Source organism: Psittacula echo (genome assembly GCF_963264785.1).
Source record: "Psittacula echo genome assembly, chromosome: 1".
In the NCBI taxonomy this organism is placed as follows: domain Eukaryota; kingdom Metazoa; phylum Chordata; class Aves; order Psittaciformes; family Psittacidae; genus Psittacula; species Psittacula echo.
Window position 1 is genome coordinate 35,544,466 of NC_137735.1, and position 27,824 is coordinate 35,572,289.

At 38.5% G+C, this 27,824-nt stretch overlaps 1 protein-coding gene across 2 annotated transcripts; it reads left to right on the top strand.

Moving 5' to 3' along the window:
- Positions 1-315: 315 nt before the first annotated feature.
- ACSL1 (acyl-CoA synthetase long chain family member 1) lies at positions 316-27,824 on the top strand (the record flags this gene model as incomplete). Of its 2 annotated transcripts, XM_080633948.1 has the most annotated exons (20): positions 316-510; positions 5,599-5,713; positions 6,147-6,211; positions 7,483-7,584; positions 10,620-10,719; positions 10,881-11,059; positions 13,790-13,822; positions 13,975-14,026; positions 14,811-14,884; positions 15,890-15,967; positions 18,222-18,356; positions 19,973-20,107; positions 20,840-20,935; positions 21,929-22,001; positions 22,684-22,772; positions 26,033-26,149; positions 26,505-26,648; positions 27,245-27,346; positions 27,423-27,494; positions 27,684-27,824. In XM_080633948.1, 20 exons carry the CDS (start codon positions 316-318, stop codon positions 27,822-27,824), a joined length of 2,097 nt encoding a protein of 698 aa, XP_080490074.1. The 2 variants fall into 2 exon arrangements, with proteins under 2 accessions (XP_080490074.1, XP_080490075.1); XM_080633949.1 differs by lacking the exon at positions 7,483-7,584.

The following is a 27,824-nucleotide window of genomic DNA, read 5'->3' on the forward strand; positions in this document are numbered from 1 at the left end:
ATTTGCCTCTTTCTATTTTGAAATGCAGTGTCTGTTAAAAGCAGTATTAAAACCTTAAAGAAATTGCCTCCTGTCAGCCTCACCTGTTTTTCTGGAGTGTGAACCACTAGTCCCTTGTTTATTTAATTGCAGTACAGCAGTCTAAAGGTATTGCCTGCTGAGTGGCAGATAATTTTGATAGTGGGAAGCCAGTAGGACAATGCATACATCACTCTCCCACAACAACGGTTAACTGAAAGGGGATTTCAAATCTTTTTGTGTAACTTTCTTTCATATCACCAGATTCCAGCATCACGACAACTGCACTGAATTGCAATGCAAGCACATGAGTTGTTTAGACACCTACGAATGCCAGAACTTGGGGACGTCAGGCAGTATGTGCGCACCCTTCCGACAAACACGCTTATGGGCTTCGGTGCTTTCGCAGCTCTCACAACCTACTGGTATGCAACAAGACCGAAAGCACTAAAACCACCATGTGATTTAGCAATGCAATCTGTGGAAGTAGAGGTAAGTGACGCTTGGTAGATGCTGTTGTTCACTATTGTTTACTGAATGCTGTTCATTTTGAAGCCTAAAGGTGGCATTGAGAGGGACCGAACACTGATTTATAGACGAATGTTTCTAAAACTGTAGTGTGTGGGGAATATATTTCAGGGCATGTTTGGTTTGGGGGTTTGTTATTTGAAATGTGGCTTGAACTCAGTTTTTTGGCTTTCTGAATTTGAGAACTAGTTTGAGGGTTGTTGAGGTTGTCGTGGTAGTAACTAGCATGGGAGAAGAAGATTCTATGCTGCAAAAATGGAGCTTCTGATCTGACTGGTGGCAGGAAACTTGTGCATGTTAACATCAGTACAGTGTAGTTTTCAACTCCTGGCCCTGTGTTTAGGTAATGAACTATTAAATTACGTCTTGGGGTGAGAGTATACTGATTAGGCTAATACTTTTCTGTTATATTTAGATTATAATAGCTGTCAGATGAGACTTTATATAGGGTTACAAGCATGAAGAGAGTACTCATTGTCTTCACGTGATCTGTGGAAATGTATTAGTCCTGCAGATTGATCCCAGCTATAGATTAAATCGAAATTAAAGCAACCACTTGCTAAATTCTGGATGTGCTAGCTTAGCTTTTGTCTTATGCTTTTTAGAGGCAGGCAGAGTTGTTGTTAGGTGGTGGGATTTTTTTAATAGTGAAGCAAAATGTGGGAACAGCCTGACTAGGAGGAACTGCTGCTTAGAAGCAAATTTAGACAACTGATTACATGGATGGGGTTCCCCAAGCAGCAGTTATATCAATTCCCCTATTAACTGTAGAGTCAAGATTTTACCGCTTATTCTTTCAAGAGTGCCTCTGTATTTCTTCAGGGTAGACAAGGTGTTTTCTCCTTTTGAAGGAAGGAGACAGCTTTGAAAGGCTGTGATCTTCAAGGGAGATAATTACAAAACATAGGATTGTAAGGCTTACAGTTTCTTGTGTTACTCTTGATAGTCAGATGCTACCATAATAGATTTTCTTAACACTTACAACTAAACTCTCCCTTTTTAGCACATTTTTCTGTGTGGATTGAGTGTACCTAGTTGTCCTGTATCAAATGCAATTAACATGACTTTGTCCTTAAGAGTAGATGTGACTCATGTAAACACATACGGCAGAGCAGGTTGGAATTTGGAGTAGGTAAACTTTAATGAACTTCAGCAAAGCAAATGCCTGTCATGGTCTCAAATCAGACATTTTCTTTGCAATGTTTTGTGATATTGTGGTTGAAGAATGAAGCATTAGTTGGCTTCTCCATTCAAAATCTTAGTTCCATTTATTCCTATTCTTCCCTGTATGACATGCAGTAAGCTTACTATAACATATCATGTTACTATAGCAAATAATGGTCTGATATTAGAAGTACACAAAGGGGAAAGTAAAACGTGCTCTGATAATGTGATCATTGCCCAGAATGCCTATTTTCAAAAGGTGTTTTATATACATGTGTATAGTAAGGATTCAGAAGTTAGCTCTTCCTTCTCTTGGTGAGCTTTCCCAATCCTAGCAGCAGCCACTTAGTGGGTGGAATAGTCTTGTAGAACAGCATGCTTTGGTGGCTGGAATAAACTAGCAGTGAAAGTTTTTTCTAGCAGTGGGGGTCTTCACTAGTCAGTATGGCCCTCAACAGATTTGAGGGGGGCGTGTTGCATTGGAAGATGGTAAAACTGTGGCTCTTAACTGGCCATAAACCCAATGACAGATGCTTATTTGCTTGAGAATCTTGGCAGCCTTCTCAGTTCAGTGCTCAGTTCAGTGCCTTTACTTCTTCAGCACTGCTGGATTCTGTAATTGAAATCATTGTTTGGTAGTATGAGACTTCACTGAACTGCTTAATGCATCATTGATCCATATTGTACTAATTAACATCAGCTGTCTGATCAGAGCAAGATGGGTATAACAGCATTATTTTTCATTTTCTCTTTAGAAAACACATTTTAATAGGAAGACTGAACAGTAGTAAAACTTAAATGAGAACCAGTTGAGTGTGTTAGCATGTCTTGGTGATAAAGAGCTCATGCTTTGAGAACAGGTTGAAATGAGCAAGATCGATCCAGTTTTGTCTATTGACAGTTCAGATACAGCCTTTAATGTTGTAAACTGTACCAAACTAATCAAATGAGAATGTATGTTTTGAAGAAAGTTTCAAGTGTCTGTTAGAATTAGTACTGCTATAACAGTAACAAGGGTTTAGTACAGTGCTTGGTATTCAGTTTCTCATTACATTTTGCTTAGAATTGCATTTAGCTTACTCCATTCTCCTATACATGTGTTAAGACGGATTCTCTTCCATTGAAGAAAAATGTCAAATACTGCTCTCAAATTCTCTCTTAACATTTTTTTTGCTGGCTAAGTAATACAATATTAAAATGTCTAAGGAGTAAGCAGTGTGGTCCAAAAAAAAAAAAAAAAGATATGGCAGGAGGCAATTCATTTTCTCTACTGTTTTAATATCTAACCTACTTGCTCATTAATGGTAACAATTTTGAACTATAAATAGGCTTCTGCTTAATTCTTACTTGTGGTGTATTTCCTTGGCCCAGCAAAGTTTAAATGAAATCAGTGACTGGACTAGGGTTTCTAAGTTATTCAGATCTATTATCAGAACACTTTCTATGGGAGGAAAATGATCCTATTTACTGCTATTCCAGGTCACTTCCCATCTCTGGAAAGTTTAGATTTAGTAGGCTGGCACCCAGTGACCCATTTTAACAATCACTGAGTGAGCATGAAGACTGCACACTTAGTTGAATATTGATACAAAAAGTTACTGAAAGATCTACTCTTCTAGAGTAGATGCCACAATTAATGGAGTACAGTCTTTAAAGTATGCATACTATGGTTACATTTCACTGAAAGAAACCCTCTTGTGTTCAAAGTTCCCAATCTAATCTCTGTTCAGTGGATCTTCTCAGAAGTATAGGTGGAAGTCTTTCAGGATCTGTTTGAATCCCTTCTGTGTAGGAAGGGAGACAAGATTAATGAAGAGTTATTCTAAATAAAGTCTGACTAGTGCAAGGCTGCATTGCTGAGACTCATGCTGTACTCGGTCATGCACTATATTAAGAATTTCAGTGCTACAGTGATGGTAGAAATAGGGCATTTGTCCTGCATTTTGCAAGCTTGTGCACCCTTAATGTCTGTAGTTGTAGGCGTATCTGGATCTGTCTGCTTGTGGATTGCTCTTTCCTCTGGTGGCTGGTAGCTGCACAACTTTGGCTGTTAATTTGAGTGCCTGTGTATGGCTGTCAAATATTAAATATTGCTTTAAAGCCCCAAATACTTCTATTTGGCTCAATTTCAGCTAAGGCATGAAGGAAGGAATATGAATAAACACTAGGATGTCAGTATTTTCTAGTAGTAAGAGTTTGCATTTGTGACTCGCTTTTTTTATTTCCTTTAGCATGGAAGACATGGAGAGAAGTATTCAACTCATGAAAACTTTTAAACCTAATTACACTTTCCTGATACATTACGAGAACTCTAGCTTTCCTTATCTTTCAATCACTTGATTAGACATGTGCTTGTCTCCATATGAGGTGATCAGCCTTACCTGTTGCATGCTTATATAGGGATTGGCATGCTTTAAATTATAATGGCTGGTTTGAAAACTCTAGTTTATACTTCTTGCTGCTCCGAATATGCATGTTGGTGACCTAAGCACCACTTGCTAGTATACTTTCTCTCAGGACAATGAAAATTTAGTCTCTTGCCCCTCAGGCACGGTGGAGCCAACAGTATGTTTTTACATTACTGCTAATCCTAAGCAGCCTGTGTCAACAAGAACTTGAACTTGGCTTGAGAAAAGGAGTGGCAAGCACTGCATTACACATAGTGTTTTGTGAAAACAAGTTAGACTTGTTTTAGTGTTGTTTTTTCTCTTCTCTGTGCCTTTAATGTACTAGCTCCTTTCTGTGGACACAGGCAATATGACATCTTCTGCAGACGAACCTGTGTTTATCTAGTTTCTATATGAACAGATGCACTTTGGTCTTCTAAGGTACTTTGAAAACAGGAAATATACTAATGGCCAGGAAAAGCCTATTGCATGTGAACAGGTTTTTGAGGTTGTGGATGAAGAACAACTTGGGCACAGATTTGGTTAGTTCATGATTTGACTTTTGTAAAAGAGTCATGAGTTGACAGCAGCCACTGATAGAGAATCTTATGCAATGTTAACCCAAGACCCTCTGTTTAACCAGCTAGGTTCTACCTGCTAAGAACTCTTTTGCAGGTGCCTGTCATCATAGCAGGACTAATAAACATGGCCCAATAGTACTTGCATAACTGCAATTTGTGAAACATGATTGGTATAAAATGAGATGATTTAATCACTCTAGAAAAGGCTGGTTTGTACTGACTTCCAATTGTAGCCTGTGTTAAATGCTCACCTACTGAAAGATGGTAATTTTAATCCTCAAGGTGGTATTGTCTTGACTGCCTCTGACAAGATCAGGAGTAAGCCTTTTTTGTAAGATGGAACTTTCAAATTGGATTAAAGGGCTCAGTTTTTATCTGGTACAGAGTATTTTACTTATGAGAACACTTGTTCAGGGTGGTGTTGTCCACCCTTAAAATCATTTAGGCTTTGAAACCACAGTTTGAAGTGTGATTATGTTTTGTAATCTTAATCAGAAAAGTAGATTAGGATCTCAGCATTAATACTGTATCTAGAGAGTTGAAGCTGGAGTGATTTAGAAAGCTTGATGGGATTAATTGTGATATATACTGCAATAATAGAGTGAAGTGTTTAAGAAAAGCCCTATAAGGACTGTCAAAGGGCATTCTCTCATTTATTCTGTGCTGTTATAGGTAACTGAGGAGGAATAAGATTTTGCCTAATGTGTTTTTACTAATGCAGGGAGCAGTCTGACTCTTTAAACAAAGTCCTGGGAAACCTTGCCAGTCTCTTCAATGAACTAAAAAGAACTGAAGTTCTCTGAAGCTGAATTTCCAAGGTTCATAACAATTCAATGGATAAGGTGTTCTTATTTCTTCAGGAAATTCCTGTTCATTTATAATAAATAAGTGTGTCTAACCTTCCTAATTGGTTTCCTTAGGGTGGTGAACATGCTCGAAGGTCCTCTCTTCTTAGCAGCAATGAACTGTTGGTTTACTACTATGATGATGTGAGAACAATTTATGATATCTTCCAAAGGGGTGTGCAAGTATCAAGTAAGTCTTAAGCTAAAGGTACTTTTTTTTTTTTTTTCAACAAGATGTCAAGAACTAAAGGTCTGGGCTCATTTGAAATGCACTTGGGGATAGGGGATGTCTATCTAGCAATATGATAAATGTATTGGATGCAAGCTTTTGTGAAGGCAAATATAACTGACCTTTTGTGAAGCAGAGTTGTGTGAATAAAGTCAGTGCTGTGTTCCTTTAACCTAAACCAGCCTTGTTGTCTCTATGTCCCTCCCCAGCTTCCCTCCCTGACACCCCCCACCCCACCATTCCGCTCCCCCCAAAAAAGAACCAGCCAACTGGGTTTGTCTCTGAAGGTGTCTGCGAAGAATCTAGAGGCTTACCACCGTGAGTGTAGTTAGTGTGGTGTCAGGACAGAGGAGTCAGGTTAAATTTTGAGTAACTTTTGATTATCTTTTTTTAGATAATGGTCCATGTCTAGGTGTTAGAAAACCAAACCAGCCATATGAGTGGATCTCCTATAAAGAGGTAAGTCTCTAATACAGTGCTGGACCCACTTTTGCTTGTAGAGACCATTGATACAACATCCAGTAATGTGATATAACAAATCTTAATTATTTATAGATGTTTTAAAGCTGTAGCAGAATATTGCAGAAAGGTTCTAGTTTCAGCTACAGTGTCTTGAATAGCATCAGATACGTGCAAGGGAGAAGAGTAACTCCTGCACTTACTTGGTTTAAGTTTTTCAGAATTTGTTACCTTGGCAGGTTTTAGCATTTCATTGCTGAATTGTTTAGGACTTGGGCACTGCCTCTAAAAGGCTGCAGCTTTGAAGTAGTATTCTGGGACTCAGGCTGCTACTGCTTTAAGTACTTGCTTCTGAAACCTTCATTTTACACTAGGAAAGGTCCTATCTACAAGGTTCCTTGTGTTTCTTGACAACTTGCCTCCATAGTGCTGAATGATGTTTGTATGGGGTGCTAAAAGATACACTTTTAACTACTAGCATGGTCCTTAATGATAGCTAAAAATACCTTTATGCAAATCTTTGTTCACAGCTGTGCACTTCTAGGTTGTTCCTGATTTAATCTGTTACTCAAATTTGCATAAACCTTGCCTATTACATACTGTTAGGGTCATTAAACACCTTTTGTATGTAGCAGACCTCACTTTTTCCAAGGTGATTTTGCTGGACACTTGCTAGGCGCAACCTATCTGTACTTGCTGTTTGAATCATTTGACTAACATGGATTCAGGTCATGTGCTATGTGGAAAGAATTTAGCAAATTGCTTTCCCAGGCTTCCATTATAGACCTAGCTGTGTTTTGCCGCCTTGTTCCCTTCCTTTTTGAAGGGGAAAATGCTATTCCCATAAGCACTGAATGAAGCAGAAGGATGGCATATGTAGTGCCTTAGACTGAGCAGAAATATAATCCTGAATCATTCCATGATCACTTGTGCAATTCCATACAGATGCAACAAAACAGCCTTTTCTGTGTATGTGAGCCTAACATTTAAACCTACACTTAATGCTTTCAAGTCCAACTGGATTAAATGCCTTTTCTGCTGCATATTGAGTTCAAGTGTCGTTAGCTACAGTCAGTGCAGTGTAATGACACTGCGATGTTTCAGTTATCAAAGTTGCAGAGGACATCCAGAATAGCCTAAAAAACTCATGTCTGTTTCATACCAGTTATTAGCCTTCGTTTTGTAAGACCTAAGATAAAATAATGTTGAGGGGTATAAACTGATGAGCGTGTTCTCAATTTTTTTTTTTGTTTTCTTTTTTGCCTCTACAGGCTTTAGACAGAGCTGAGTGCGTGGGCTCTGCGTTACTCCACCGAGGCTTCAAACCATCTCATGTTCAATACATAGGAATCTTTTCACAAAACAGACCTGAGGTAATTTGACAGTGTGTGTATTGGTAGTATAGCTGTTATTGAAGTGTGGCACTCCTCTATCTGTTGCTTTTTGGCAGTGTGCTGAGCTTCTCTATTAGGAGTCCACGTGGTGTTGGACAAGGCTATAAAGGCTGACACTGTAGAATCACAAGCCGTAAACTTTGATATCTTTAGCTAACAAAACCAGCTAGCTGACACAATTATTAGAGTCCTGGTGTTCTGCTCTCAAAGCTGAATGCAGAAGGTTGGATATCAGGAAGAGAATCGGGGAATCCAGAAGAACTGAACTCATTCTCCTCTTTCCAGTTCATAGAGGAAACCTGTTTAATGGGAAGCTAATGTGGTACTTAGAGAATGTAATCACCATTTGCTTTCTCTTAAAAAGTGACACTGGAGTGCAAGGTAATTGAAAGTTGTTGGAAGTAATAAGGTTGTGTTAAAACATTTCAAATCACTTGGTGATTAAATATTTGGACAAATAGGAGATGGTCAGAGACCCTGGGCACAAAGATTCTAGGAGGCAGAACTGCTTAGGAAGGCAAAATTGGAAGTTAATCACAGTTTAATAAAGGGGCATAAAGACTAAAGAGAGACATAATCAAAGACGACCTGATAAAGCAAAATGATGTTACAGACCTGAGACAACTTTGGGATATTTAGATTGATTAGCTGGCGTCTATGCATTTTAACCCAGAAGTGGTTCTAGATTACCGTTTCTAAAAATATTATGGACTATTCAGTAAATATTTGGAGTTGTTTATTAAACATAGGTTAGAGAAACTCAGTCCTATTAGATAATTTATGTGCTTAGTGGCCTGAGCTGGTACTTGCTGCATTAAGCTAATACAAACCTGTACTGAGAGGGGACTGTTTCTTAAGTTTTGTCAGAACTATGCTGTCACTCTTGATTAAATGCTCCCAGCTGGATGCCATTATACAGAGCCATCTACAGTGTTGACAGGGTTAGGAGTTGTATCAGTGTCTTGGTCGTGCTGGACAACAGCTTGCTGTTGGATCTCTTCTGATTTCAAGTTTGCCATTAAGCCTTCCCTCCTGTCATTAAAATGCAAGTTATGTGATAAGTGACCTTGACCCCCTTCCTCCTCTTCCAACCTATGACACAAACTGCCCTAACTCTAGCCTTGTATGGATGAAGTAAACACAGTTTCAAGACTCTTATATTTGCAGTTGTTTGGTGCTTGGATTTTCCTGCTGGAATTCTGGTTTTAACAGCTACTTTTTTTTTTTTTTTTTTTTTCTGTAATAAAGGCTGGGATATCTTCAATTAGGAAGCTGTTAAATGACATGGTGTGACTGATTTTTCAGTCTCCTGTGTTTATAACATTATGAACTGGAAGTGAAAAAGGGAGCTGTGGGAGTGTTGTACCAGTTGGCACTGTTTCTCTATAGACATCTGGGTGCAAAGTCGTTGGCTGCTAGGCCAGTGGATTTTCTGAAAGAGAGCACAGTAGTGTGGTCTGCTCTTGGATCACAGAGACAAAATGTGCTTGAGTTGCATTGCTCCAGCAGGCTTTGAGTTGGGTCAGGAATGAGCTGGAAAGACTTGTTTAAAGCAGCACTTTTAAATCTGGCTTTTTTTCCTGGTGAAAACCACTGAATGTGTGTTGTAACATCTGCAATATAGTTGCTAATCCAGATGTGAGATTGAGATTTTTTTTTTTTTTTGGGGGGGGGGGGTGTGATGATTCACATTTGTCAGTTCATGGAACAACTGCTGGGGAAATCCCCTAGTGGGGAAAATCCTAGTATATTACTTGCTTAAATGTTCACTAAAGAAACAAACTTGGATTTATAAATAAAACTATTACTTTCTCTGAGTAACTGGAGAACAGATGATCACAACAGAAAGTTGTGTTTTGGATTGAGAGAACAGGACAGGGAAATAATACAAGGGTCCCTTAACAGAAGGTCAGAGCCATGTCAGAAAACAAATTGAAACTTCCAGGCTGTTGTCTGTATTCAATACTAGATGCTTGCTTGGGCTTTGAGAGAGACCTCAAATGTTAAGGTTTGATATTTGTATTGAACTACTCTTAAATTTAGAAGGAAAAATGAAAGAAAAATATATTGGTAGTCCAGAAAATGAAGATGCTGGCTGTTGTATTGAGAATGATGGTGTGCAAAAGTTGTTGAAGTCTGCAACAAAAAGCTTTTATCACTGTGCAGCTTCTTAAGTCTAACAAAGTAGACTCCCACCCTATTAAGATACCTACTAAACTTCAGGCTGCTGAACAGCAATACAGCTGCCCCTTTGTTACATGTACAGGTGGGGTATTCAGTGGACCCTTTCATGGATAGCATAGATGTGCCTGCTTAGACTTACCAGTATTTCTAATGTCTACACTGAAGTCTAGTTACTTGCTACCTGGCCTTGAAGTAGTCTTATTAAGAAGTCTTTTTGGTCAAGAGGTGTACAACTTGGCTATCACACAAATGTTTTCAGAAAAACTCCCTGCATTTAAGGTGGTCTTAATCAGTAGAGAACTTACTTCAGGAAACTTGCACCTAATAAGCAGTTTGTAAAACTGACATTTAGCAATTTTGTTAACATAGCTGCTGTATTAGATACTACATGGAAGAACCAGCTCAGTGATGTTTAAAGTTGTCATCATAGGGGAGTGAGCTACTATCAGAAAGAAGTAATTGCATGACTCTCTTGCTGTGACAGTACTTTCGGTGAAATCGGGCTTGCTGTAAAGCATTGTCAGCTTGCAACACACCATAAGGCTGCAGTATCCATTATGTTTATTGAGCACTGCACTTGTTAGCAGGCAGATCTCTTGGGGCAGAGTTGAATTTTATTGAATTGGATTCTTTCCCATAGCTCATTTATTTTTAATTCCACAGATAAAAAAAATTAGTAGGTCTTCAAAGTAGACAAATTATACAAACTGCCACTTGTCCAAATGAGCTCTGTCCTGCTGACTTTCTTGATAGAATCCAAATGACTCTTTCTTGGAGGTCTGTTATGATAAGCAAACACATAATGACTTGCATCTCTTCTTTTTGTGCAGTGGGTTATCATTGAACAGGGATGCTATGCATACTCCATGGTGGTGGTGCCACTCTATGATACACTGGGAACTGAAGCTATAACATACATTGTGAACAAAGGTAGGACATTTTTAGTACTTCAGCAACTGAATGTTTGATTGCAGAACTGACTGAGGGCAGAACCGTAGCCTTCTTCAGAGAAGTCTTCCATTACATGTTCTGAAGTACGTATGGATCTAGCCTAAAATTGTCATACTGATAATGTCATTCTCTTTCATCAGCTGACTTGTCATTGGTTTTCTGTGACAAACCTGACAAGGCCAAACTTCTGCTAACCAGTGTGGAAAAGGGTGAAGCTCCAATACTCAACACTATTGTTATTATGGAGTCTTTTGGCATGGATCTTGTGGAACGTGGCAAAAAGTGTGGGGTGGAAGTCTTCAGCATGAGAGAAATAGAGGTAAGCATGCCTAACCGACATTACTGCTTTCATCCCATTTACTTGTGGAGGAAGATGACTGTTGAACAGATTTTTAGGACTGTGAACAGAATGTGGTGAATTAGTTTCAAAATACTCAACTATCTCTTGGATTGAAGTTTAGACAAAAATATAAGAAAGCAGCTTGCTAATAGTATTTGATAATGCTCAAAATGTAAAAGTGTATATGCCAAGATTGCGGAATGAAAGCTTGTTAACATAGTCCAGACTGAACATTTGATCTGAGTGTTGAGACTTGCCCATGGTACATGATAATTATATACTGTGACTAATACTTCAGAAATACTATTTCATAAAAGAGCCTGTGTAAGTTTTGGTCTTGTGAAAAATGGTAGTTTCCCCTGTGCAATGATTCTCCAAGATGTTTTATGGGGAGGAAGAAAATGGCAGTGAACTGTTCCAGGGGAAGTTTATGGTAACATAGGGGTATGACTGCCAGGTTTGGGAAGTAGAAACCATTTTGCTTAGCCACGTAATGTTTAAGTCTTGGTTTTGCTTGTAGTTAGTTTGTCTGCATACACATCTTATGCAAGTTTATTTCATAACTTCACTTGCTATTTGGAGAACTCTGTCCCATGATCAACATGCATAAAATACATCTTTACTGTGAGACTGTGAAACAGGGCTTAACCTAGTTCTAGCTAGGACTTCTAGGGAAGGCTTGATTCACTAGGACTTGAGAATCTCCAAGTAAGTGAGCTTGTCTTGTGCAGGTGTCAGTAACTGGTGTGAAATACCTCATTTCACTGAACCTGTTTCCACAGCAAGTCTTAACTGCTGTGTTAACAGGGCCACCTTCTGGTAATGATAAAAAATGCTAGCATGTCTTGGAAAGTGAACTATATCAATAGCTGGCTAGCCCAAGCAAAATCAGGTTGAAATGAGGCTAAAAACATTATGTGGAGTAAGTGACTTTATAGCTCACTGGCAGAAGGGTTGGGTTAAGCTTGGAAAAAGATTGGCCCAACTGCAAGTTGGTACATGAAAATTGGCTTCTTTCCTTGATTTAACTCCAGGTTTTTTTGCAAAGAAAGGTGCTTTTCACTTGATTTTCCAATTACAGAAAAACAAAACTGGGGATGAATGTTACCTTGAAGTTAGAAATTTAGATGCTTAAGTAGTGACTACCAGTAATACTTTGTAGCTCTTACTTTACAAAAATGCTTGATATTTGAATTAATGCAGTAATAGTTTCTCCAAGAGCCTCTTGTCTAAATCTTCTCTAAAGTTAGGCAAACTTAAACACTTCTAATAGTGTTTCTGTGAGCAGGAATAAGTTTTCTCATGCTTTTTCCCTCTTTTTAAGGGGTAGAGGCTTTTAGTATCTCCCAAAAGACAACCATGAACTGTTTAGAAGCTTAGATTAGAATAGAATGACTATTTCTAGCTTTAAGTACTTGTTTTCTCGATCTCTGGATTAGGCTTATTGCTCAGGTGTACTTTATAGGTTATGTGACCTGTTCTTCTAATATCTGTATGTATGCTATGGTTACTTAGAGCTGAGTAGCTGTGAATAAATGGCTTCTCAATAGGAAAAGATCTTGGAGTTCTGATCTAGGAGACCAAAAGAAGTGTGTGGAGATTTTAGCTGTATATTCAGTAAATACCAGTTCTTACTCAAAACAGGCTGTAGGGAAGTATTGAGACTCTGTTGGTACTTGAAATGAAGATGCTGTTTTGAGCATTGTCATAGTAGCAAATTTTTCTATAAAGGTACTGTTTCAAAAGTGCAAATTTACAGGAATGGGAATGTTAACTTTTCCCAGACATACCTTATTTCTTAAGGTTACCCAAGTAGGTACATCATACTAAAAGAAATCTAGGGCTAGTAAAGGAATGAATCATGTTATTGTGTATTTAGAATGTAAAAGCAATGGTGAAGTTGATATGTTTGCCCTCAAATGGTGCTTCCAAAGCTATACTGTAAAAAAAAGTCCATTTTAATTTGCCTAAATCCTTAAGGTAGTATTGTTTCTATTCTTAAATAAGCATGACAGTAATAATTCTTGACTTAAAACTGTAAAGGTCACAGATGTTGGAATATCAGCATTCAAATCTTCCCTCTTAATCCTTTTATCCTTGATAAAAGGATCTTTATGGTATCAATTCCCTTCTGCCTAAAGAACTATGACATTACTAAGTCAGACCTGGATAAGGAGGGAAGAGGGAAGGTGATTATCTGGGGGAGAGAATCTTGTGTTGTCTTATGTATAAAAGAGGTACAAACCACTTGTGGTAATCATGGGGAAAACCAGTCTTCCTGCTCAGAAGCAGTGATATTGGTGTGAGGTGCTTATTGAAATTAATCTTGCTTCATCTATTCAGCAGTTGTAGTGGCACATGTCTTCTGCATGATGTATAGGATTGATTGCCCGTTGTAGCTTGTCACAACACTGCTTAACATTGAGCTCCTGTAGTGAGTTAACTTCTGGTTTAGTAGCTGAAAAAAAAAAAAACCTAATGAATTTGAGATTAGTTATCACTTTTGTATTTGTAGAACATGATAGTTATTCTATATATCTTTAAAATGTCCTTAAAGCCTTTGTTACTGTTTGGAAGTTAAAATGCCTTAATAGACAGTCTAGGTAATGGAATATTATGGTGTTTGGTAATGTTAATCTGGTAAATTTAAAGCAAAAGTTACATGCTCATGTCTAACCTGTCTGTCCCCCCTTTCTCTCCTTTTTGTAGGAGCTGGGAAGAGCACACAGGCAAAAACCTATAGTAAGTATGAAATTAGTGTAAGTGATAATCTGATAGCTGGACAGCTAGCAGATCTCCCATTGCTTATAAGTAACACTAGTATTTCAGTGTTTTGTCCAGGAAAATCTTTCCTTGCCATCTTAACCATAGTAATACTTTCTTAACTCTCATAGCCTCCAAAGCCAGAAGATCTAGCAGTCATCTGTTTCACCAGTGGAACAACAGGTACACCTCATTACATTATGCAGAATTTATTATCCTGTATGTGCAAAATTAATTCAGAAGCCCTCCTACTTTTGTTTTCAAGACTCTCCCCTACTGCTGCATCTTTTTGGCAAGTAGTAGCTGGGGAAGTTTTATGGTAAGGCTCCCTTTGATTTTTCCCATTGATCAATACAGAGTTTTACAATATTGGGGGTGGAGATGTTATATTTTGGGGCTTGGAAATAAGAACTGAACATGTATTTCCATTGTAAGTGCTCTTCTTCGTACTTCAGTTCTTCTGTAGTCTTTTTTTTTTTTTCTGTACTGTATGAGCAGAATTTGTTCCTTAGCTCTAAGCAACCTTGCTGTAAGACTAAAACAGACTGTCTAGATGTCTGTCCTGCTGAAACCAGGGCAGTGTCACACACTTGACATTTATGAGTTAATACCAAAGACTGGCAGGGAGCAAAAGGGAAGAAAAGCTACATTTTTACAGCAGATGTGAGGCTAGAAATTGGTCTGGGTTTGATAGCTGTATCTTCACAGAAGTGTTGGATTTTGAATGAGAGAAGCACAACAATTTAAGGATTTTATTACGAAATTTGAGGTGCTTCGTGCAAACTTAACTGTTACTAGCTATTCTTGAAAGTATTAGCAAGTTCTCTGCCTTTGTTAAATCAATATAGAAGGAAAGATCTTAATATCAAAGAAGGGACTGATTCACACACTCTTAATTTTACCTCTGCTTGGTAACCTAAAGGATCTAAAAATTTGACTGTTGCATCCTGATGTGCTTCTTCCTTAGGAAACCCCAAAGGAGCTATGATCACTCATCAAAACATAGTCAGCAATACTTCAGCTTTTCTGAAAACTACAGAGGTAAACTGCAAAGGTTAACATTATGGATTTGCAGGAGGGAAGAATCTCATGAGTAAAACCAACATTGAAACCTCATTAACTTTGGTCTTTTTAGTAAAATTCAAGTAAAAATGTATCTTGACAGCACTCTGCCTATGCTAGGTCAGAAGTTTAGTGTTTACTGGTTTCTTCTGTCAGCATCAAGAACTTGACAAATTTACAATTTGCTCTGATCCAAGCAAAATGTTACAAAGATCCTGATGTGGATCTATACTATGTTCTGCCATGGGCTTATACTGTCTGTAAATAGTGAAAGCTCTGTATCGGAGGGTTTGTGTAGGGGCTAACCTTTTCTACTAAGAATGGGAGAAGCTATAATGTATTTTATGCCCAAAATGCTTAAGTCCTTGCATAAATGAGCAAGCAACATAACTGTATTTTTACTTGATACAGTGTTAACTTCTAGTTTACAGTAGACTAGTAAAGTTCATTTGCAGCGTAGCTAAGATGATTCTAGCATGTACAGATGTAATTAAAAATACAATTGCACTTATTTTAAATACAATACATATAGAATTGTCTTTAAATTAAGCAACTCGTCTCACAATTAGATCATGTAAGGTACTTTTGATATCAACCCTATGGTAAATTGGATTAGCAAGGCGACATAAGATGGCGGTGTGTATTTTTTACTACTTTAATCTTTCTGTCCCCATCTCCCCCCCACAATGTGTATAACTTCCTGTAGTTTCTACCAGAATTTGTTTCTAGTTATAATATGAATGGTAAATTGTAATAATTTGGTTACTGTATTCAAGTCTAAAAGATTACCATTTCTGCAGTGTGTTTACTCATGCTACAAGTTATTGCTGTAGTATTTTTGATGAAAGAAAAACAAAGCAGCTTTATTACAAACAAAACTTGAAGCAGGGGCTGTCCTTTAAAAACTAGATTTCATTGTTGTGTTTAACCTGAGCAGAATAGAGAATCAATGAGAATGAAATTTAATTTTACTAACACTTTCAGAAAACATTTTTACCTTCCTCTGATGATGTTCTGATATCATTCCTGCCCTTGGCTCATATGTTTGAGAGAATTGTTGAGGTAAGCATTTGTCTGTCATTCTCAACTATTGAAAAGCTTACTTTGCTTAAAGAATGCATGTATCTTGAATCAGTGTTATATGCTATTCCTTTTTGACACCTGCTCATGTGTATGAAAGCTTGAGGTAAGGTTCAGGAAAGCAATATTGTAAACAATATCCAGTAAGTACCAGACAACTAGTTTTCATGCTGAAATGTAAACATCAACCTTAGAGCTAGGGTTAATAAACTGGCTTACTAGAACATGAGACAATCTCAAAAACTCCCTCTAATATAATCAGTGCACTATTAAAAATCCATGCATTTTAGTCTACAGACACTACAAATTTATTTCTAATGTGGCATCCTTCTTGCTTACACAGAATTAATTTTATATTGGTTAATTAAACTTACCATTGCTTTCAAGAAACTTCAATAAAGAAGAAGGAATTTTGTTTCAGTGGAGTTCTCTTCTAGGAAATGAAAATTACTTTTAATGCTATTTAATGACAGACTTTGAAATTCTCTTGGATAGCTTGTGTTACCATCTAGCAAAACTTGAGGCTTAATTTCTGAGGATGAGGGAGCTCAGCTTGTCTTAGTACTGTCAGTCTTAAGGATCTCTGAGCCCATAGTTAGGTGGCACGCATTAGTGAAAGGATGCAATTTCCTTCTGATATACGGTAGAGACACAGGTATTTAATTACTGTACCTACTGAAGCTGAATTAACACCTCTCCCTTAGGTTAGACTGCAAGTATGTATGTTAAAGGTAGTTGTGTCCCAGTTTATGTAGCGAAATAAACAGCCTCTGTGCAAGTGTGGAAAGGTACATGGACCCAGAAATTGTCCTGCGATTTCAGTTAGGAAACCTGAGCTTTCTACTGAGTGTGTACATATGCACATGTAAAAGTGTTTAAGTTGTGAAGATTGGGAATAGAGTGTAACTGAGGAGTACAGGTGCCCTTAGGCTTTTGGCCTCTTTCTGCTGGTAACCCGGATACCAGTTATACTTCAGTGTCTGTTTTACTGATGCCTGCCTTGCACCAGAAGGTACAAGCTGTAGATAACAGTTCTGCTCTTGATCGTGCAGTAGAAATAGGATGTGAACTTGTGGTCTAAAGGATAAAATGAGAAGAAAGTGTTTAGATCTCAGTATTCTTTTGCTGTTTGAGGTCTTTACAAAGTAGGCAATTGCTTGTGTATTTACATAAGAAGATCAAGCAAGAACAATTTTGGTAGAAAGGAGAAAAGATTTGTTACTGTTTTGGATAGGTATGAACACAGGCTCTATGAGAAGCAATCTTTAAAGTTCTGCCCCAGTCATAAGCCTGATGTTAGCAGATTTTTGGCTTCCTTAGAAAGCTAGGAAGCCTTGATAGAACAAATGCAGTTGCTTCTCAGTCCATCTGGACTGATGCACTTGCTGTTTTTTAGCAGATAGTGGCAAAGTGTGGGTGAAGGTGAAAACTGATACTGTCTTGTGCACAAAAGATGAGAATGGGTAGCAGGGAATGAAGGACACATAAGAAATAAAAACAGGTATAGATAAACACAAGAGGAATAGAGGTTTGATTTAAAAGAATAAATGAAACCCAAACAAAATAGAGATGGGGTGTATAGGTGTAGGGGGTGGAGCTTCTAGACTTGTAACAGACTATAGAACACAACAGGATTAAGTCTGCCTTACTTGGTGTAGGTCTGAAGTGATGCAGAAATAAGCAGTGGTCTGCTAGACTCTTCTGAATATCATCTCGATCTCCTAACAGCAAATCCTCTGCTCGCATCAGTTCTATGAAATGGGAAGGAAAACCAGAGTGCAAGAGAGTGGAAATCAAGTAGCATAAGGCAAAAATCCCTGCTGGATCAGTAAATAGCATGTACTGACTTCAAATGCAGAAATGCAGTTTCCTAGTACATAGGAGGGAACAAATAGAGGTCTAGTATTTTTAAATAAGCTTGTTAAACATTTAAAGAGGAGTTCTGCTTTTTGGTCTTTTGCTACCTCTGAGTCTGGCATTGCCTTATTTGGCCAACTGCCCCTTTTAGATAGGGGCTTTTGTGCTGTATATTATTTTGTCAAAGCCTTTAGCCTGTGTACACCAGGCATATCTTAGTCTTTCTAGTCCCATCCTATAATGTCAGAATGCTGCAGAACTAGTCCAGAAGCTGAGAGGACTTAAGGTGGATCCCATGCAGTCTGCTCTGCATATGTGTTGTATAATGTGTTTCAGCTGCATATATCTTGTGTTTTCAGTGTTTACTTTTTTCTAACAGTGTGTGGTTCTGTGCCATGGAGCTCGGATAGGATTCTTTCAAGGGGATATCAGGCTACTTATGGATGACCTGAAAACACTGCAGCCAACTGTATTTCCTGTAGTACCAAGGCTGTTGAACAGAATGTTTGATAAGGTAAGTCTATAGGCATGAGTCTAGACCTGTGCAGGGCTTTAAGAGACTTAATGAAGTCTGTGCTGCCAGGGTAGGAGTAACTGTGCTCTGGAATGTTAAATTGGTATGCTAACCAATTTGTGTATCTGCTTCTAAAAGAGGGCTGAAAGTACAGGGAGTACTGTAATACCTGTTGTATTAAAATATTTCCATGCAGTAAATACTAGTGTTGAAGAGTCTGACTAGGGGACTTGGTTCCCTCTAGCTTCATTAATGATGTACTGTTTTACTCAGAGCAAGTTATTTAAGTCTAGTCTAGTACATGAACATGAGGCTTAGCATCTGCGTGCCATGCTTTTAGGATCTGACTCATGGAGTGGAATTTGCACACCAAGGTCAGGTGTTTGTCTCTTTGCATAGGCGCATACAAGTTTCCTACACAGCAACCACTGTGCTCTAGCAGGGAGAGCTATAAAGCCGCCAGTCAGCGGTGCTGGGGACAGGGTGTGTCAGCAGCTCTGCTCTCTGGTGGTTGCTGTTTGGCTGCTCAGGGTCACCTGAGGTGGGAATTCAGAAGCAAGTTTTTTCCTGGACTTCAGATTTTAAAGTCATCCTTTTGTATATAGGTGACTGACTGTTCTTAGGATACAGTCAGAGCAGTTGAAGGATATAACAAGAAGCCCAGTGACTGCTAAAGAAATTGCAGAGCTTGTCTATGCTGTCTTAGCCAGGAAAGTGTTCTAATCCTGAGACTGGAGGAACAGCAAGTAATACAAGGTTATGTTTGGCCACAGGAATAAATAGTGCAACTTTGATCCATTTGGAGGGGAGGAAATCCTGAGACCAGCCTGTAGTGCTTAAAATATAGCCACTCATTCTGCTCACGCATTCTTGTACTGGAATTTTAGAAGCAGAGCCAAAGCTTGGGACACTCTTCTTTCATGATGTCCCCTTGCTCTGGTGCCCTGAGGCTTTCACACTTCTATGGCACTGTTTCAACTTCACCGAGCCTTGCAGTAACATAGCAGGTGAAGTCAGAAAGTGGGAAATTGGCATGGTGGGGGGGTGCCATAATGCTGAAGAGCTGCTGGGTCTTTCTCTTTCCAAGTAAATATACTAATCTGTGGCCTGTTGAATCTTTTTGGCTTCCTGAGAACAACTAGAAGGAGCCTTTGAAAAGTGATCTAGAAAGTGAGTTTGTATGTGTGAGACAGACCTCTCTGGTATCTCTGATGGGACCTGTATTTCCTCAGAAACCCTTGTTACTTTAAGCATTGTGGTGGTGTGCTTTTTAGAATATGCTGAGGATTATAATCAATTTGAATTTTAATCATTGTGGAATAGAAAAGGCAAACATCTTTGTCATTCATTTAAATGAAGAAACTATATATTGAAACAGCATCACAGTTTGCTGGGACACAAGAACTGGTTAAGTAATAACTGGTGAGCATCTCTGAACTGAGATAGAGGCCAAGATAAAGATCCACAAGTATTTCTTACTGGAATTAAGATACCTCTCAATAAAGGTTGTTTAATTGACTTGGTTTTCATTGTTAAGAGTCTCTAAGCATGCTTCTGTAAGAAGAAGAGAATGCTAGTTTGTGAGGCTTCTAACCACGGATCATCTTTCTTTATAGATTTTTGGACAGGCAGATACTACAATAAAGAGGTGGATGCTGGATTTTGCTTCCAAGAGGAAAGAAGCAGAACTCAAAAGTGGTATAGTTAGAAATAACAGTTTCTGGGACAAAATCATCTTCCGCAAAATACAGGTATGCTTGAAAGCCTCTGAATTTAAGTTTGTAGCTGTTGAGTTTCATATGAATAGTTACAATCTGGGTGTGACTTTCATCACTAACTGGCTATTCCAAATAATAAGCAAAGCTGGTTTGTTTGTTTTATTTCCAACTTTACTTTTTCAACCCCCTTAGTTCTAATAGTGTCAGCTAACTGTATTAGGTGAGATACTCTAAAACAGTCTGGTGCTTCTCTCTTACCACTTTGAAAGCAATTGCTGTCCTTCTGAAGGAGGAATGCTAAATGTGACAGGGCCACCTGTAGCCCCTACTGCCTCCTCATTGTTGGTCACTAGTAAGTTACACCTGCTATTATATCTGGCACTCACTTGCTATGGCCCTAACTCAGGTTGTACTACATGCCCTGTGGCTGCTTTTTATAGCATTCAGGATGTGTAAAAGCTGATACAAGGTAGTTAAAAATAAAGCTGTTGATGTAAGGCCACAGCTTAAGCTCTTCAGGCTTTTGACAGCCTGCACTGCAGTGACACCATAAGCATAGTCTTTGTAGGTACTGTATGTTTGAGATGCCATTTATGCAGTCAAAAACACTGCAAGAAAGACAGCTTGCAATAGGGGACTAAACTTTAATCTCTTAACGCTTGTGGGTAGCACTGTAGGTGAATAGTGGCTGAGGGTGGGAAGGAAAAAGACTCTGGAAAACTCTAAAATGCTTTTGGTGTCCACAGTATCTTGTATCTGTTGTAGGCAAGTTTGGGAGGAAGAGTAAAGCTGATGATTACAGGAGCAGCACCTGTATCTGCAAGTGTATTGACCTTCCTGAGAACAGCTCTTGGCTGTCAGGTGAGTTTCCTGGCCATAATCTTAAATCTTAAGTATTTTAATAGCCAATTCCTGCTATGATGATAGAACATTTCAAGTAGTCTGAACATATGGATAACTTTCTGGCATTCTTGTTGGAGGCTGTGCCAGTGTGTACTCCTTTCCAGAGCTTCTCTGTCCCCCGAGATTTATGCTTTCTTCCCGAAGTGCTTATTACAGTTTAGCTGAAGTAACCAACTAAACTGTATTAAGGGGAAGACTGGGGGGGAGGGGAGGGCTGCTGTAAGCAATAATTAATTTTCTTGGATTGAATTCCTGGGGCTTGCCTCACAGAAGTATTTGTAACTACTGTAGAGAATCAAATCAATGTGATGATATTGTAGTCTTCTTGCTTTGAAGGTGAGACTGGGGAGAATCAGACTGCATGCATTGCATTTATCTTCAGAGCCTCTTCAAAGTATATGCTTTTTGAGATAAAATCTGTGTAACAGTGGCACAGGATGGAACAAATGTGTTGAAACAAATTTAAAGAATTGATAGTGCTCTAAAATGTGAGGCTTCTGTGGCTTGAAGTTAATCAGTAGTGTGCAGGTGTAGCAGTACATTCTGCACAGAAAAGGGAAGCCTGTGTTCTGTTTAATTGCAGAGCTGTGATGGGCACAGGGATTCTGGTTTTGGCTGGTTTGGACAAACTGGTTGTTAAATGATGTGAATGAAGTCATTGCTAGTACTGTTAGTCTTTGTTTTTTCCTCTTGCTCCCTCTGTTTTCTGTTTTCATCTCTACAGGTGTCATACAGCATGTGAAACTTTGAGTAACTATTGGAACTGAATGTGGAATACTAGCACTTAAAATTGTGCATTGTGATAAAACTCTAATAGCTATTTCTTTCTAGAAAATGCTGGGGGTTTTGCTGAACTCAAATTTAAATCCAGGGAAAAGCAAAATGTTAATTTCACTTTAATAAACTGCATGTTGAAAAGTAAATCTTAATGTTTTTGGTTTCATGTCCTAGTTCTATGAAGGTTATGGCCAGACTGAATGCACAGCTGGATGCTCACTGTCAATGCCGGGTGACTGGACAGCAGGTATGGTCTTCAACAGTCTGCCTGTCTCTTAAATTTCAGGATGCTATTAAAGGTCCCTGATGGTATTAGTCTTCAGCATAAAGCTCTCATAAAATGTAAGATTCTGGTTTTCTTAAAGTGAAGTAAAATAGTTTTGATGGGATCCCTTGAAGTTTCTACCCCTAAATGGCTAGGAAGGTTCAATAATCCAAACTTTTAGTAGGCTTTGTCCTTTTAAGTTGAAGTGGATTTAGGAGATGGGATGTCATAGTATCAACCCTTGTCATTTTTACAGAACAGGAATCTGCTGTATATAAACACACTGCTGGAAATTTAAATGGCATTTTTAGTGTTGGAACAAACAGTCTGTGTTTGTCAGCTGCTACATTTCTAGCTCCCTAACTGAAATTAGACTGATAACTGAAACTATAGTGGGCCTTATGCTACTTAAGTGTGTTCATAGAGTGAGGATCCTGATTATAAGAAAAAGAAATCCTGAGTACATGGTGCAACTTGTAACATTCTAGGGATATCTAAGAGTCTAATTTTTCAGTTCCAGCAAAAGTAAGCTATTACTGTACTGGTATTGGTGTAGTATATTATCAGAATTCAATTTTCCATCTTTTTTACTTCAGCATGTAACCAGCTTATTGTTTTAAGAACCTGACTTGAAAAGCAGTTGAAATGTTACTTTGTCTAACAGGTCATGTTGGAGCGCCCATGCCATGCAGCATCATCAAGCTTGTTGATGTACAAGAAATGAACTACTTGGCTGCCAAAGGAGAGGGTGAGGTAAGCCATTTCAGAAGGTCAATATGAGCCTCTTACGAAACCTTGGAAAATGTTTTTTCTTCATGAAATAACAGCTCACTGTCTGAGTTTAGTACAAGTGCTAAACAAGGCCTGCTACCTAAAATCAAAAATGCTTGCACACAATGTCAGCTAACAATTCACAGAAGCAAAACAGGAAATCATGTATTGCAAGAAAAAGCTGCTTACTGTGGGATAACAGATTACTATGTATTTATGACTGTATGGCTAACATGCCATCTGCCAGCTGTGGGATAGCTGCGAAGCTACCTATCTCATACTACATTTATCCTCCAGTAAAATGCTAGGGATCCTCCTCCTCTTCCCCCCCCAGCCAAGTGAACATGCTGATGTATGTAGCTTGTTACCCAGCTTGTGATGTGTGAGATGAGGAAATCTAAAGTGGCTGAACACCATTAGGAGAAATGGAGCTAAAATGTCATGAAGGCTGCTAATGATTTGTGACAGCTGCCTGCACATTCTTAACTTTTTTTCTGCAGCCTGCACAAATTGAACATGTATGTCTTCAAATTGCACTTTGAGGACTCAGCTTCTGTGTGTAATTCTATATGCTGTCTCTTTCAGTATTTTTTCCCCAAGTAAAATACATACAGCTTGAACTTTGTGTGTATGCTTTGAACAGATGTCCATGCAGCAATTCATTTTCCCCAAGCCCTGAAAGCATATTAACTGTGGTGTCTTTTATATGCTTTTGAGAGGTCTTGGGGGCCGCTGAGGAGTGAGAAAAGAATAAATAAAAAGTAGCTTAAGCAAGTAACTAATTTGTGACCACAAACAATCTATAATCTTAATTTGTTCTGGTTGTGGTTTGTATGAGACTAGAGGCAAGTCATTAGGCTTTAATTCCCAGAAATACTTAAGGATTTAGTTGGGCTTGGTGGTGGGAAAATGTTGGCAAGTGGAGAGCAATGTCAGGATTCTTTCCTGTATTTCATATGACCCCATGTTTACTATTCTATGATCCTATGTTTAGTCATCTTCTGCTTCACTTTAAATATGCTTCTAAAACTTGATCTGCTAGAGGAACTGAGTATAAATTCTTATTATGAGAAACAGTTACGTGTTTTTTAAAAAAGACCCAAAACCTTCTAAAAATGTTTTGTTTTGCACTTACCTTGCAAGTTGGCTGTTAGGAGTTACTTTGGTCTTGAATAAATATGGTAGCACCTTAATATATCAGCTACCATCTTAGTCTTTCAGTCCTAACTTCCTCAGTGTGAACTATTCTGTATTTAACAAATTAAGTGTAACTTATTTCACAGAACTGAAGCCCGTAGCTATAGAATTGGCTCCCATTATCTTTGGCCAAAGTACATCTTTCTCCTCACTGTCTGTCTTGTCTGTTCTTGAGCTGGATTAAGCACTCCTAGTCCTCCTCTCTGAGAGTAAGCCTTCAATGTTCTCCATTCTGTCAGCCTTGCTTTTCACTTTTACCAGTTATCCATGCTCAGGAAGGATAAATTTGTGAACAGAATTGTATATACTCACATGCAGATGAGGTCTTAGTGCCAGTTAGCAGCAGACAGGTAAATGATTTGCTGTCTCTACTGGGAAAAGCTGTCATCTACTGCCATCCTGTGATTGTAGGAGCCATGGAAATGGAAACATTTGATCAGTTAGCCTTTGGCTTGCCTGAGACACAAAGACCTCCTCTACTCATATCATTCCAGATAAGCTCTGTTTTGTAGTAGAAATGACTTGGTTCGTAAAACATGACCTTGGTTTGGTCACAAGCTTGGTGCTGTTTTGACAAGGTCATCAGAACCTCACTAACACTCAGACTGCCCTCTTACTGACAACACCTGTTTGTTGTATTGTAGCTCACAAGTGTGCCTATGTTTTATGTTGAGGGTAAGCACTGAAAATAGTTGGGATGAGTTTTATTAAGAATTGGTCTATTTCTTCTATGAACTGTGTAATTTTTTCTTCTGGTCTGAGAATTTATGTTAGTGTCTGAAGATTCTTTAGCCTTCCTTGCCTGTTTTATAATTTTACTAATCCCCTAGACTAATAGTTGGCCTACATTTTATCCACCCCATTGATATTTATTATACAGTTAACACTGGATTTTCTGACCCATTCTTTTAGATTTGTTCTAGAGCCCTGATATTATTGCTCAGATCAGACCCTTCTCACTGTCTTCCAGCATCCACACATACCAAGCTGATGTGATGGTTTGAATCCTTTGTTGGTTCCAAGGACTGCTCTGTAAAGCTTTTGGGGATTTTGGACTCTTGATTCCCATACAGTTGTGCGCAGTGGGCATCTTAAACAAGACTGAAGCAAAACTTAATCTTGCATATATCTCTGTCCTCCTTTCTAAGGAGGTATTCTTATAATCCTGTAGATCCTTAAATAACAAGGGTTCCGTCCTGTGTCCTACTCTCCACCAAAAAAAAGCTTACACAACCTTGGCTGTTACAGTCAGAAAATACTTAAATCTGGCATCATCTCTGGATACTTCAGGCTCTATTCAATGTTCCTGATTAGTTGTTCTACTTGTATGTTCTTACTTACAAATGCTCTACTAATTGTTTTAATTTAGCTTGTAAGGTCTAACTTGATTCCTTGACAACCTCTTCACTTACAAACCTTTAACCTTGTTGGTCTCTGTCATACCTTGTAAGCATACTTTCTCATCCTAATAATGCCTATGCCTCCAGAGAAGTTGCTCTTGGTTTTCTATTTGGTATGCAAACCCAGGCAACCTTCAAGCCACAGAAACTGCAGGTTCCCATTATAGACAAGTCTTGAGTGCTCTAAGCCCTGAAGTATTAACTGCTTTACTTTGGGACAGCAAGCATGTAATTTGCTTGATATGCAGTTTTTTTTATCACTAGTTTTAGCACACTACCACTGCTGCTTACCAAAGCTGAAACACGCATGCTGCCAGGCTGGGGGGTAATATTTCTGGATTCAGCAGAATTTCTTCAGATAAATAAAAATTTCATTTGATAAATTCAGATTATTCAGACAGCAGCTAGGAACACTGCTGCTAGACTGGAAGAGAACAGATGTTTCCAATTTCTTATTATACTTTATGCCAATGGAAAATGTTAGGTCTCCAAAAGCCATGAGCAGAAATTTCTGTACTAATGCATAAACTTCACTTTGTGTTTTTTAGCAGGGGTTATTTAGAACCACTGGAGAAAGCATTCATTGCAAGTAGTGTTTGCTAATCTCCCTTCATAGTATGTACACTAATAAATGGTTGTTTTCAGGTGTGTGTAAAAGGGCCAAATGTATTTAGCGGCTATTTGAAAGATCCAGAAAAAACAGCAGAAGCTCTGGACAAAGATGGCTGGCTTCATACAGGAGATATCGGGAAATGGCTACCAGTAAGTTAACTTCTATAGCTAAAATGTACTTCTGCAGTTATGAGCAGTAATTTGACTGAAAATATCTGGTATTGGGCACAGTAAATTAGGTGAAAGACAGGTAATGTTAGGAGGAGGACAATTACTGTTCTAGATAAATTTGTGTGCCTGAGGGTTAAAATGTTAGCAGTGCCAATCCTGAGGCTTTCCCTAGTTTAGGTTAGCTGATGCAGAGCCTGTTTACTTCTAACATCAGTCTGACAGTGCTCTGGCTCTAGCACTCTTTTTACTGTACTAGTGTGGCATGCTTAAGCTGTGCAGATTGGTGTTTTCACTTGAAGTGCCTCTTCTGAGTGGAAGTTATTTCTGTCAACAGAATGGTACATTGAAGATCATTGACCGGAAAAAACACATATTTAAACTAGCCCAGGGAGAGTACATAGCACCAGAGAAAATAGAAAATGTGTACCTGAGATGTGAAGCACTTGCTCAGGTGTTTGTCCATGGAGAGAGCTTGCAGGTAAGTATTATTTAGGTAACTAAAAATAAATGCAAGAAGAAATTGCAGAAGAGTCGTCTTTTCCTCACTCCTCCACCCCAAACTTCAGGACTGAAACCGTAAATTTTTGACATTACACATTTTGGTTCTTTTGACACATTTTTGCACTTTTGGCTCCAGCAGTTATATAGCATGTTTCTGGATTCAGATTCAGATAGTAGTGAAGCTGGATTAATTTGGGTATTAAAGACTGTATGTAAGTTGATAACAGTGTGCAGGGGAAGGAGGAAAAAAAAAAAAAAACCAAACAAAAAACAACAAAACCCCACAACACAAAAACATGACGGGGGGGGGAACCCCACCACCAAAAAACTCACCTAAATCCAAGTTGTCCACATTTTTACAAGTGTAAACTGAACTGTAGCTCTTAATGAGAGTAGTTCTCTTCAATACAAATTCTGAACTGCACTCCCATGTTCAAATAGCCGTAAGCTGCGGACTTTATAGCAGGATGAGAAATGCTGTCCAAACCTAATGCTGACTAGTATGAAAGGACTAGGAACTAAAGTGTTGACTTTAAAAGAAGAAAAGCTTGACAAAAATTTTTTTTTTTTTAGGCCTTCTTAGTAGCCATTGTAGTACCTGATCCTGAGACTTTGCGCAACTGGGCCAAGAAAAAGGGATTTGAAGGCTCATATGAAGAGCTATGCAAAAACAAGGTGAGTCATATCTAACTACCGTTAACTGTTCTGCACCAACTTTTTTAAGCTATACAATGTATTCCTGTATCCACAGGAGCTTAAAAACTATCTTTTGGAAGACATGGTGAGGATTGGGAAAGAATCTGGTTTGAAGTCATTCGAACAGGTAAGGTGCTTGTGAGCGTGGTTCTGTCAATCAAACACCAAATTCTTTAAACTTGTCAACACCAATATAATCTGGCTTCCCAGAAACTGCTTTTAATTTGCATCTGGGCTTTATGATGTCTGGATAATTCTTTAATAGCCTTGTCTATTCCAAGGAATGCAGCTTGGCCAGTAACTGTTTATTTTCCAGGTCAAAGACATTGTCATGCACAATGAAATGTTTTCTATTGAAAACGGCCTGCTGACACCAACACTGAAGGCGAAGAGATCAGAACTGCGAAAATATTTCCAGTCACAGATAAATGAACTCTATGCAAATGCCAAAATGTAA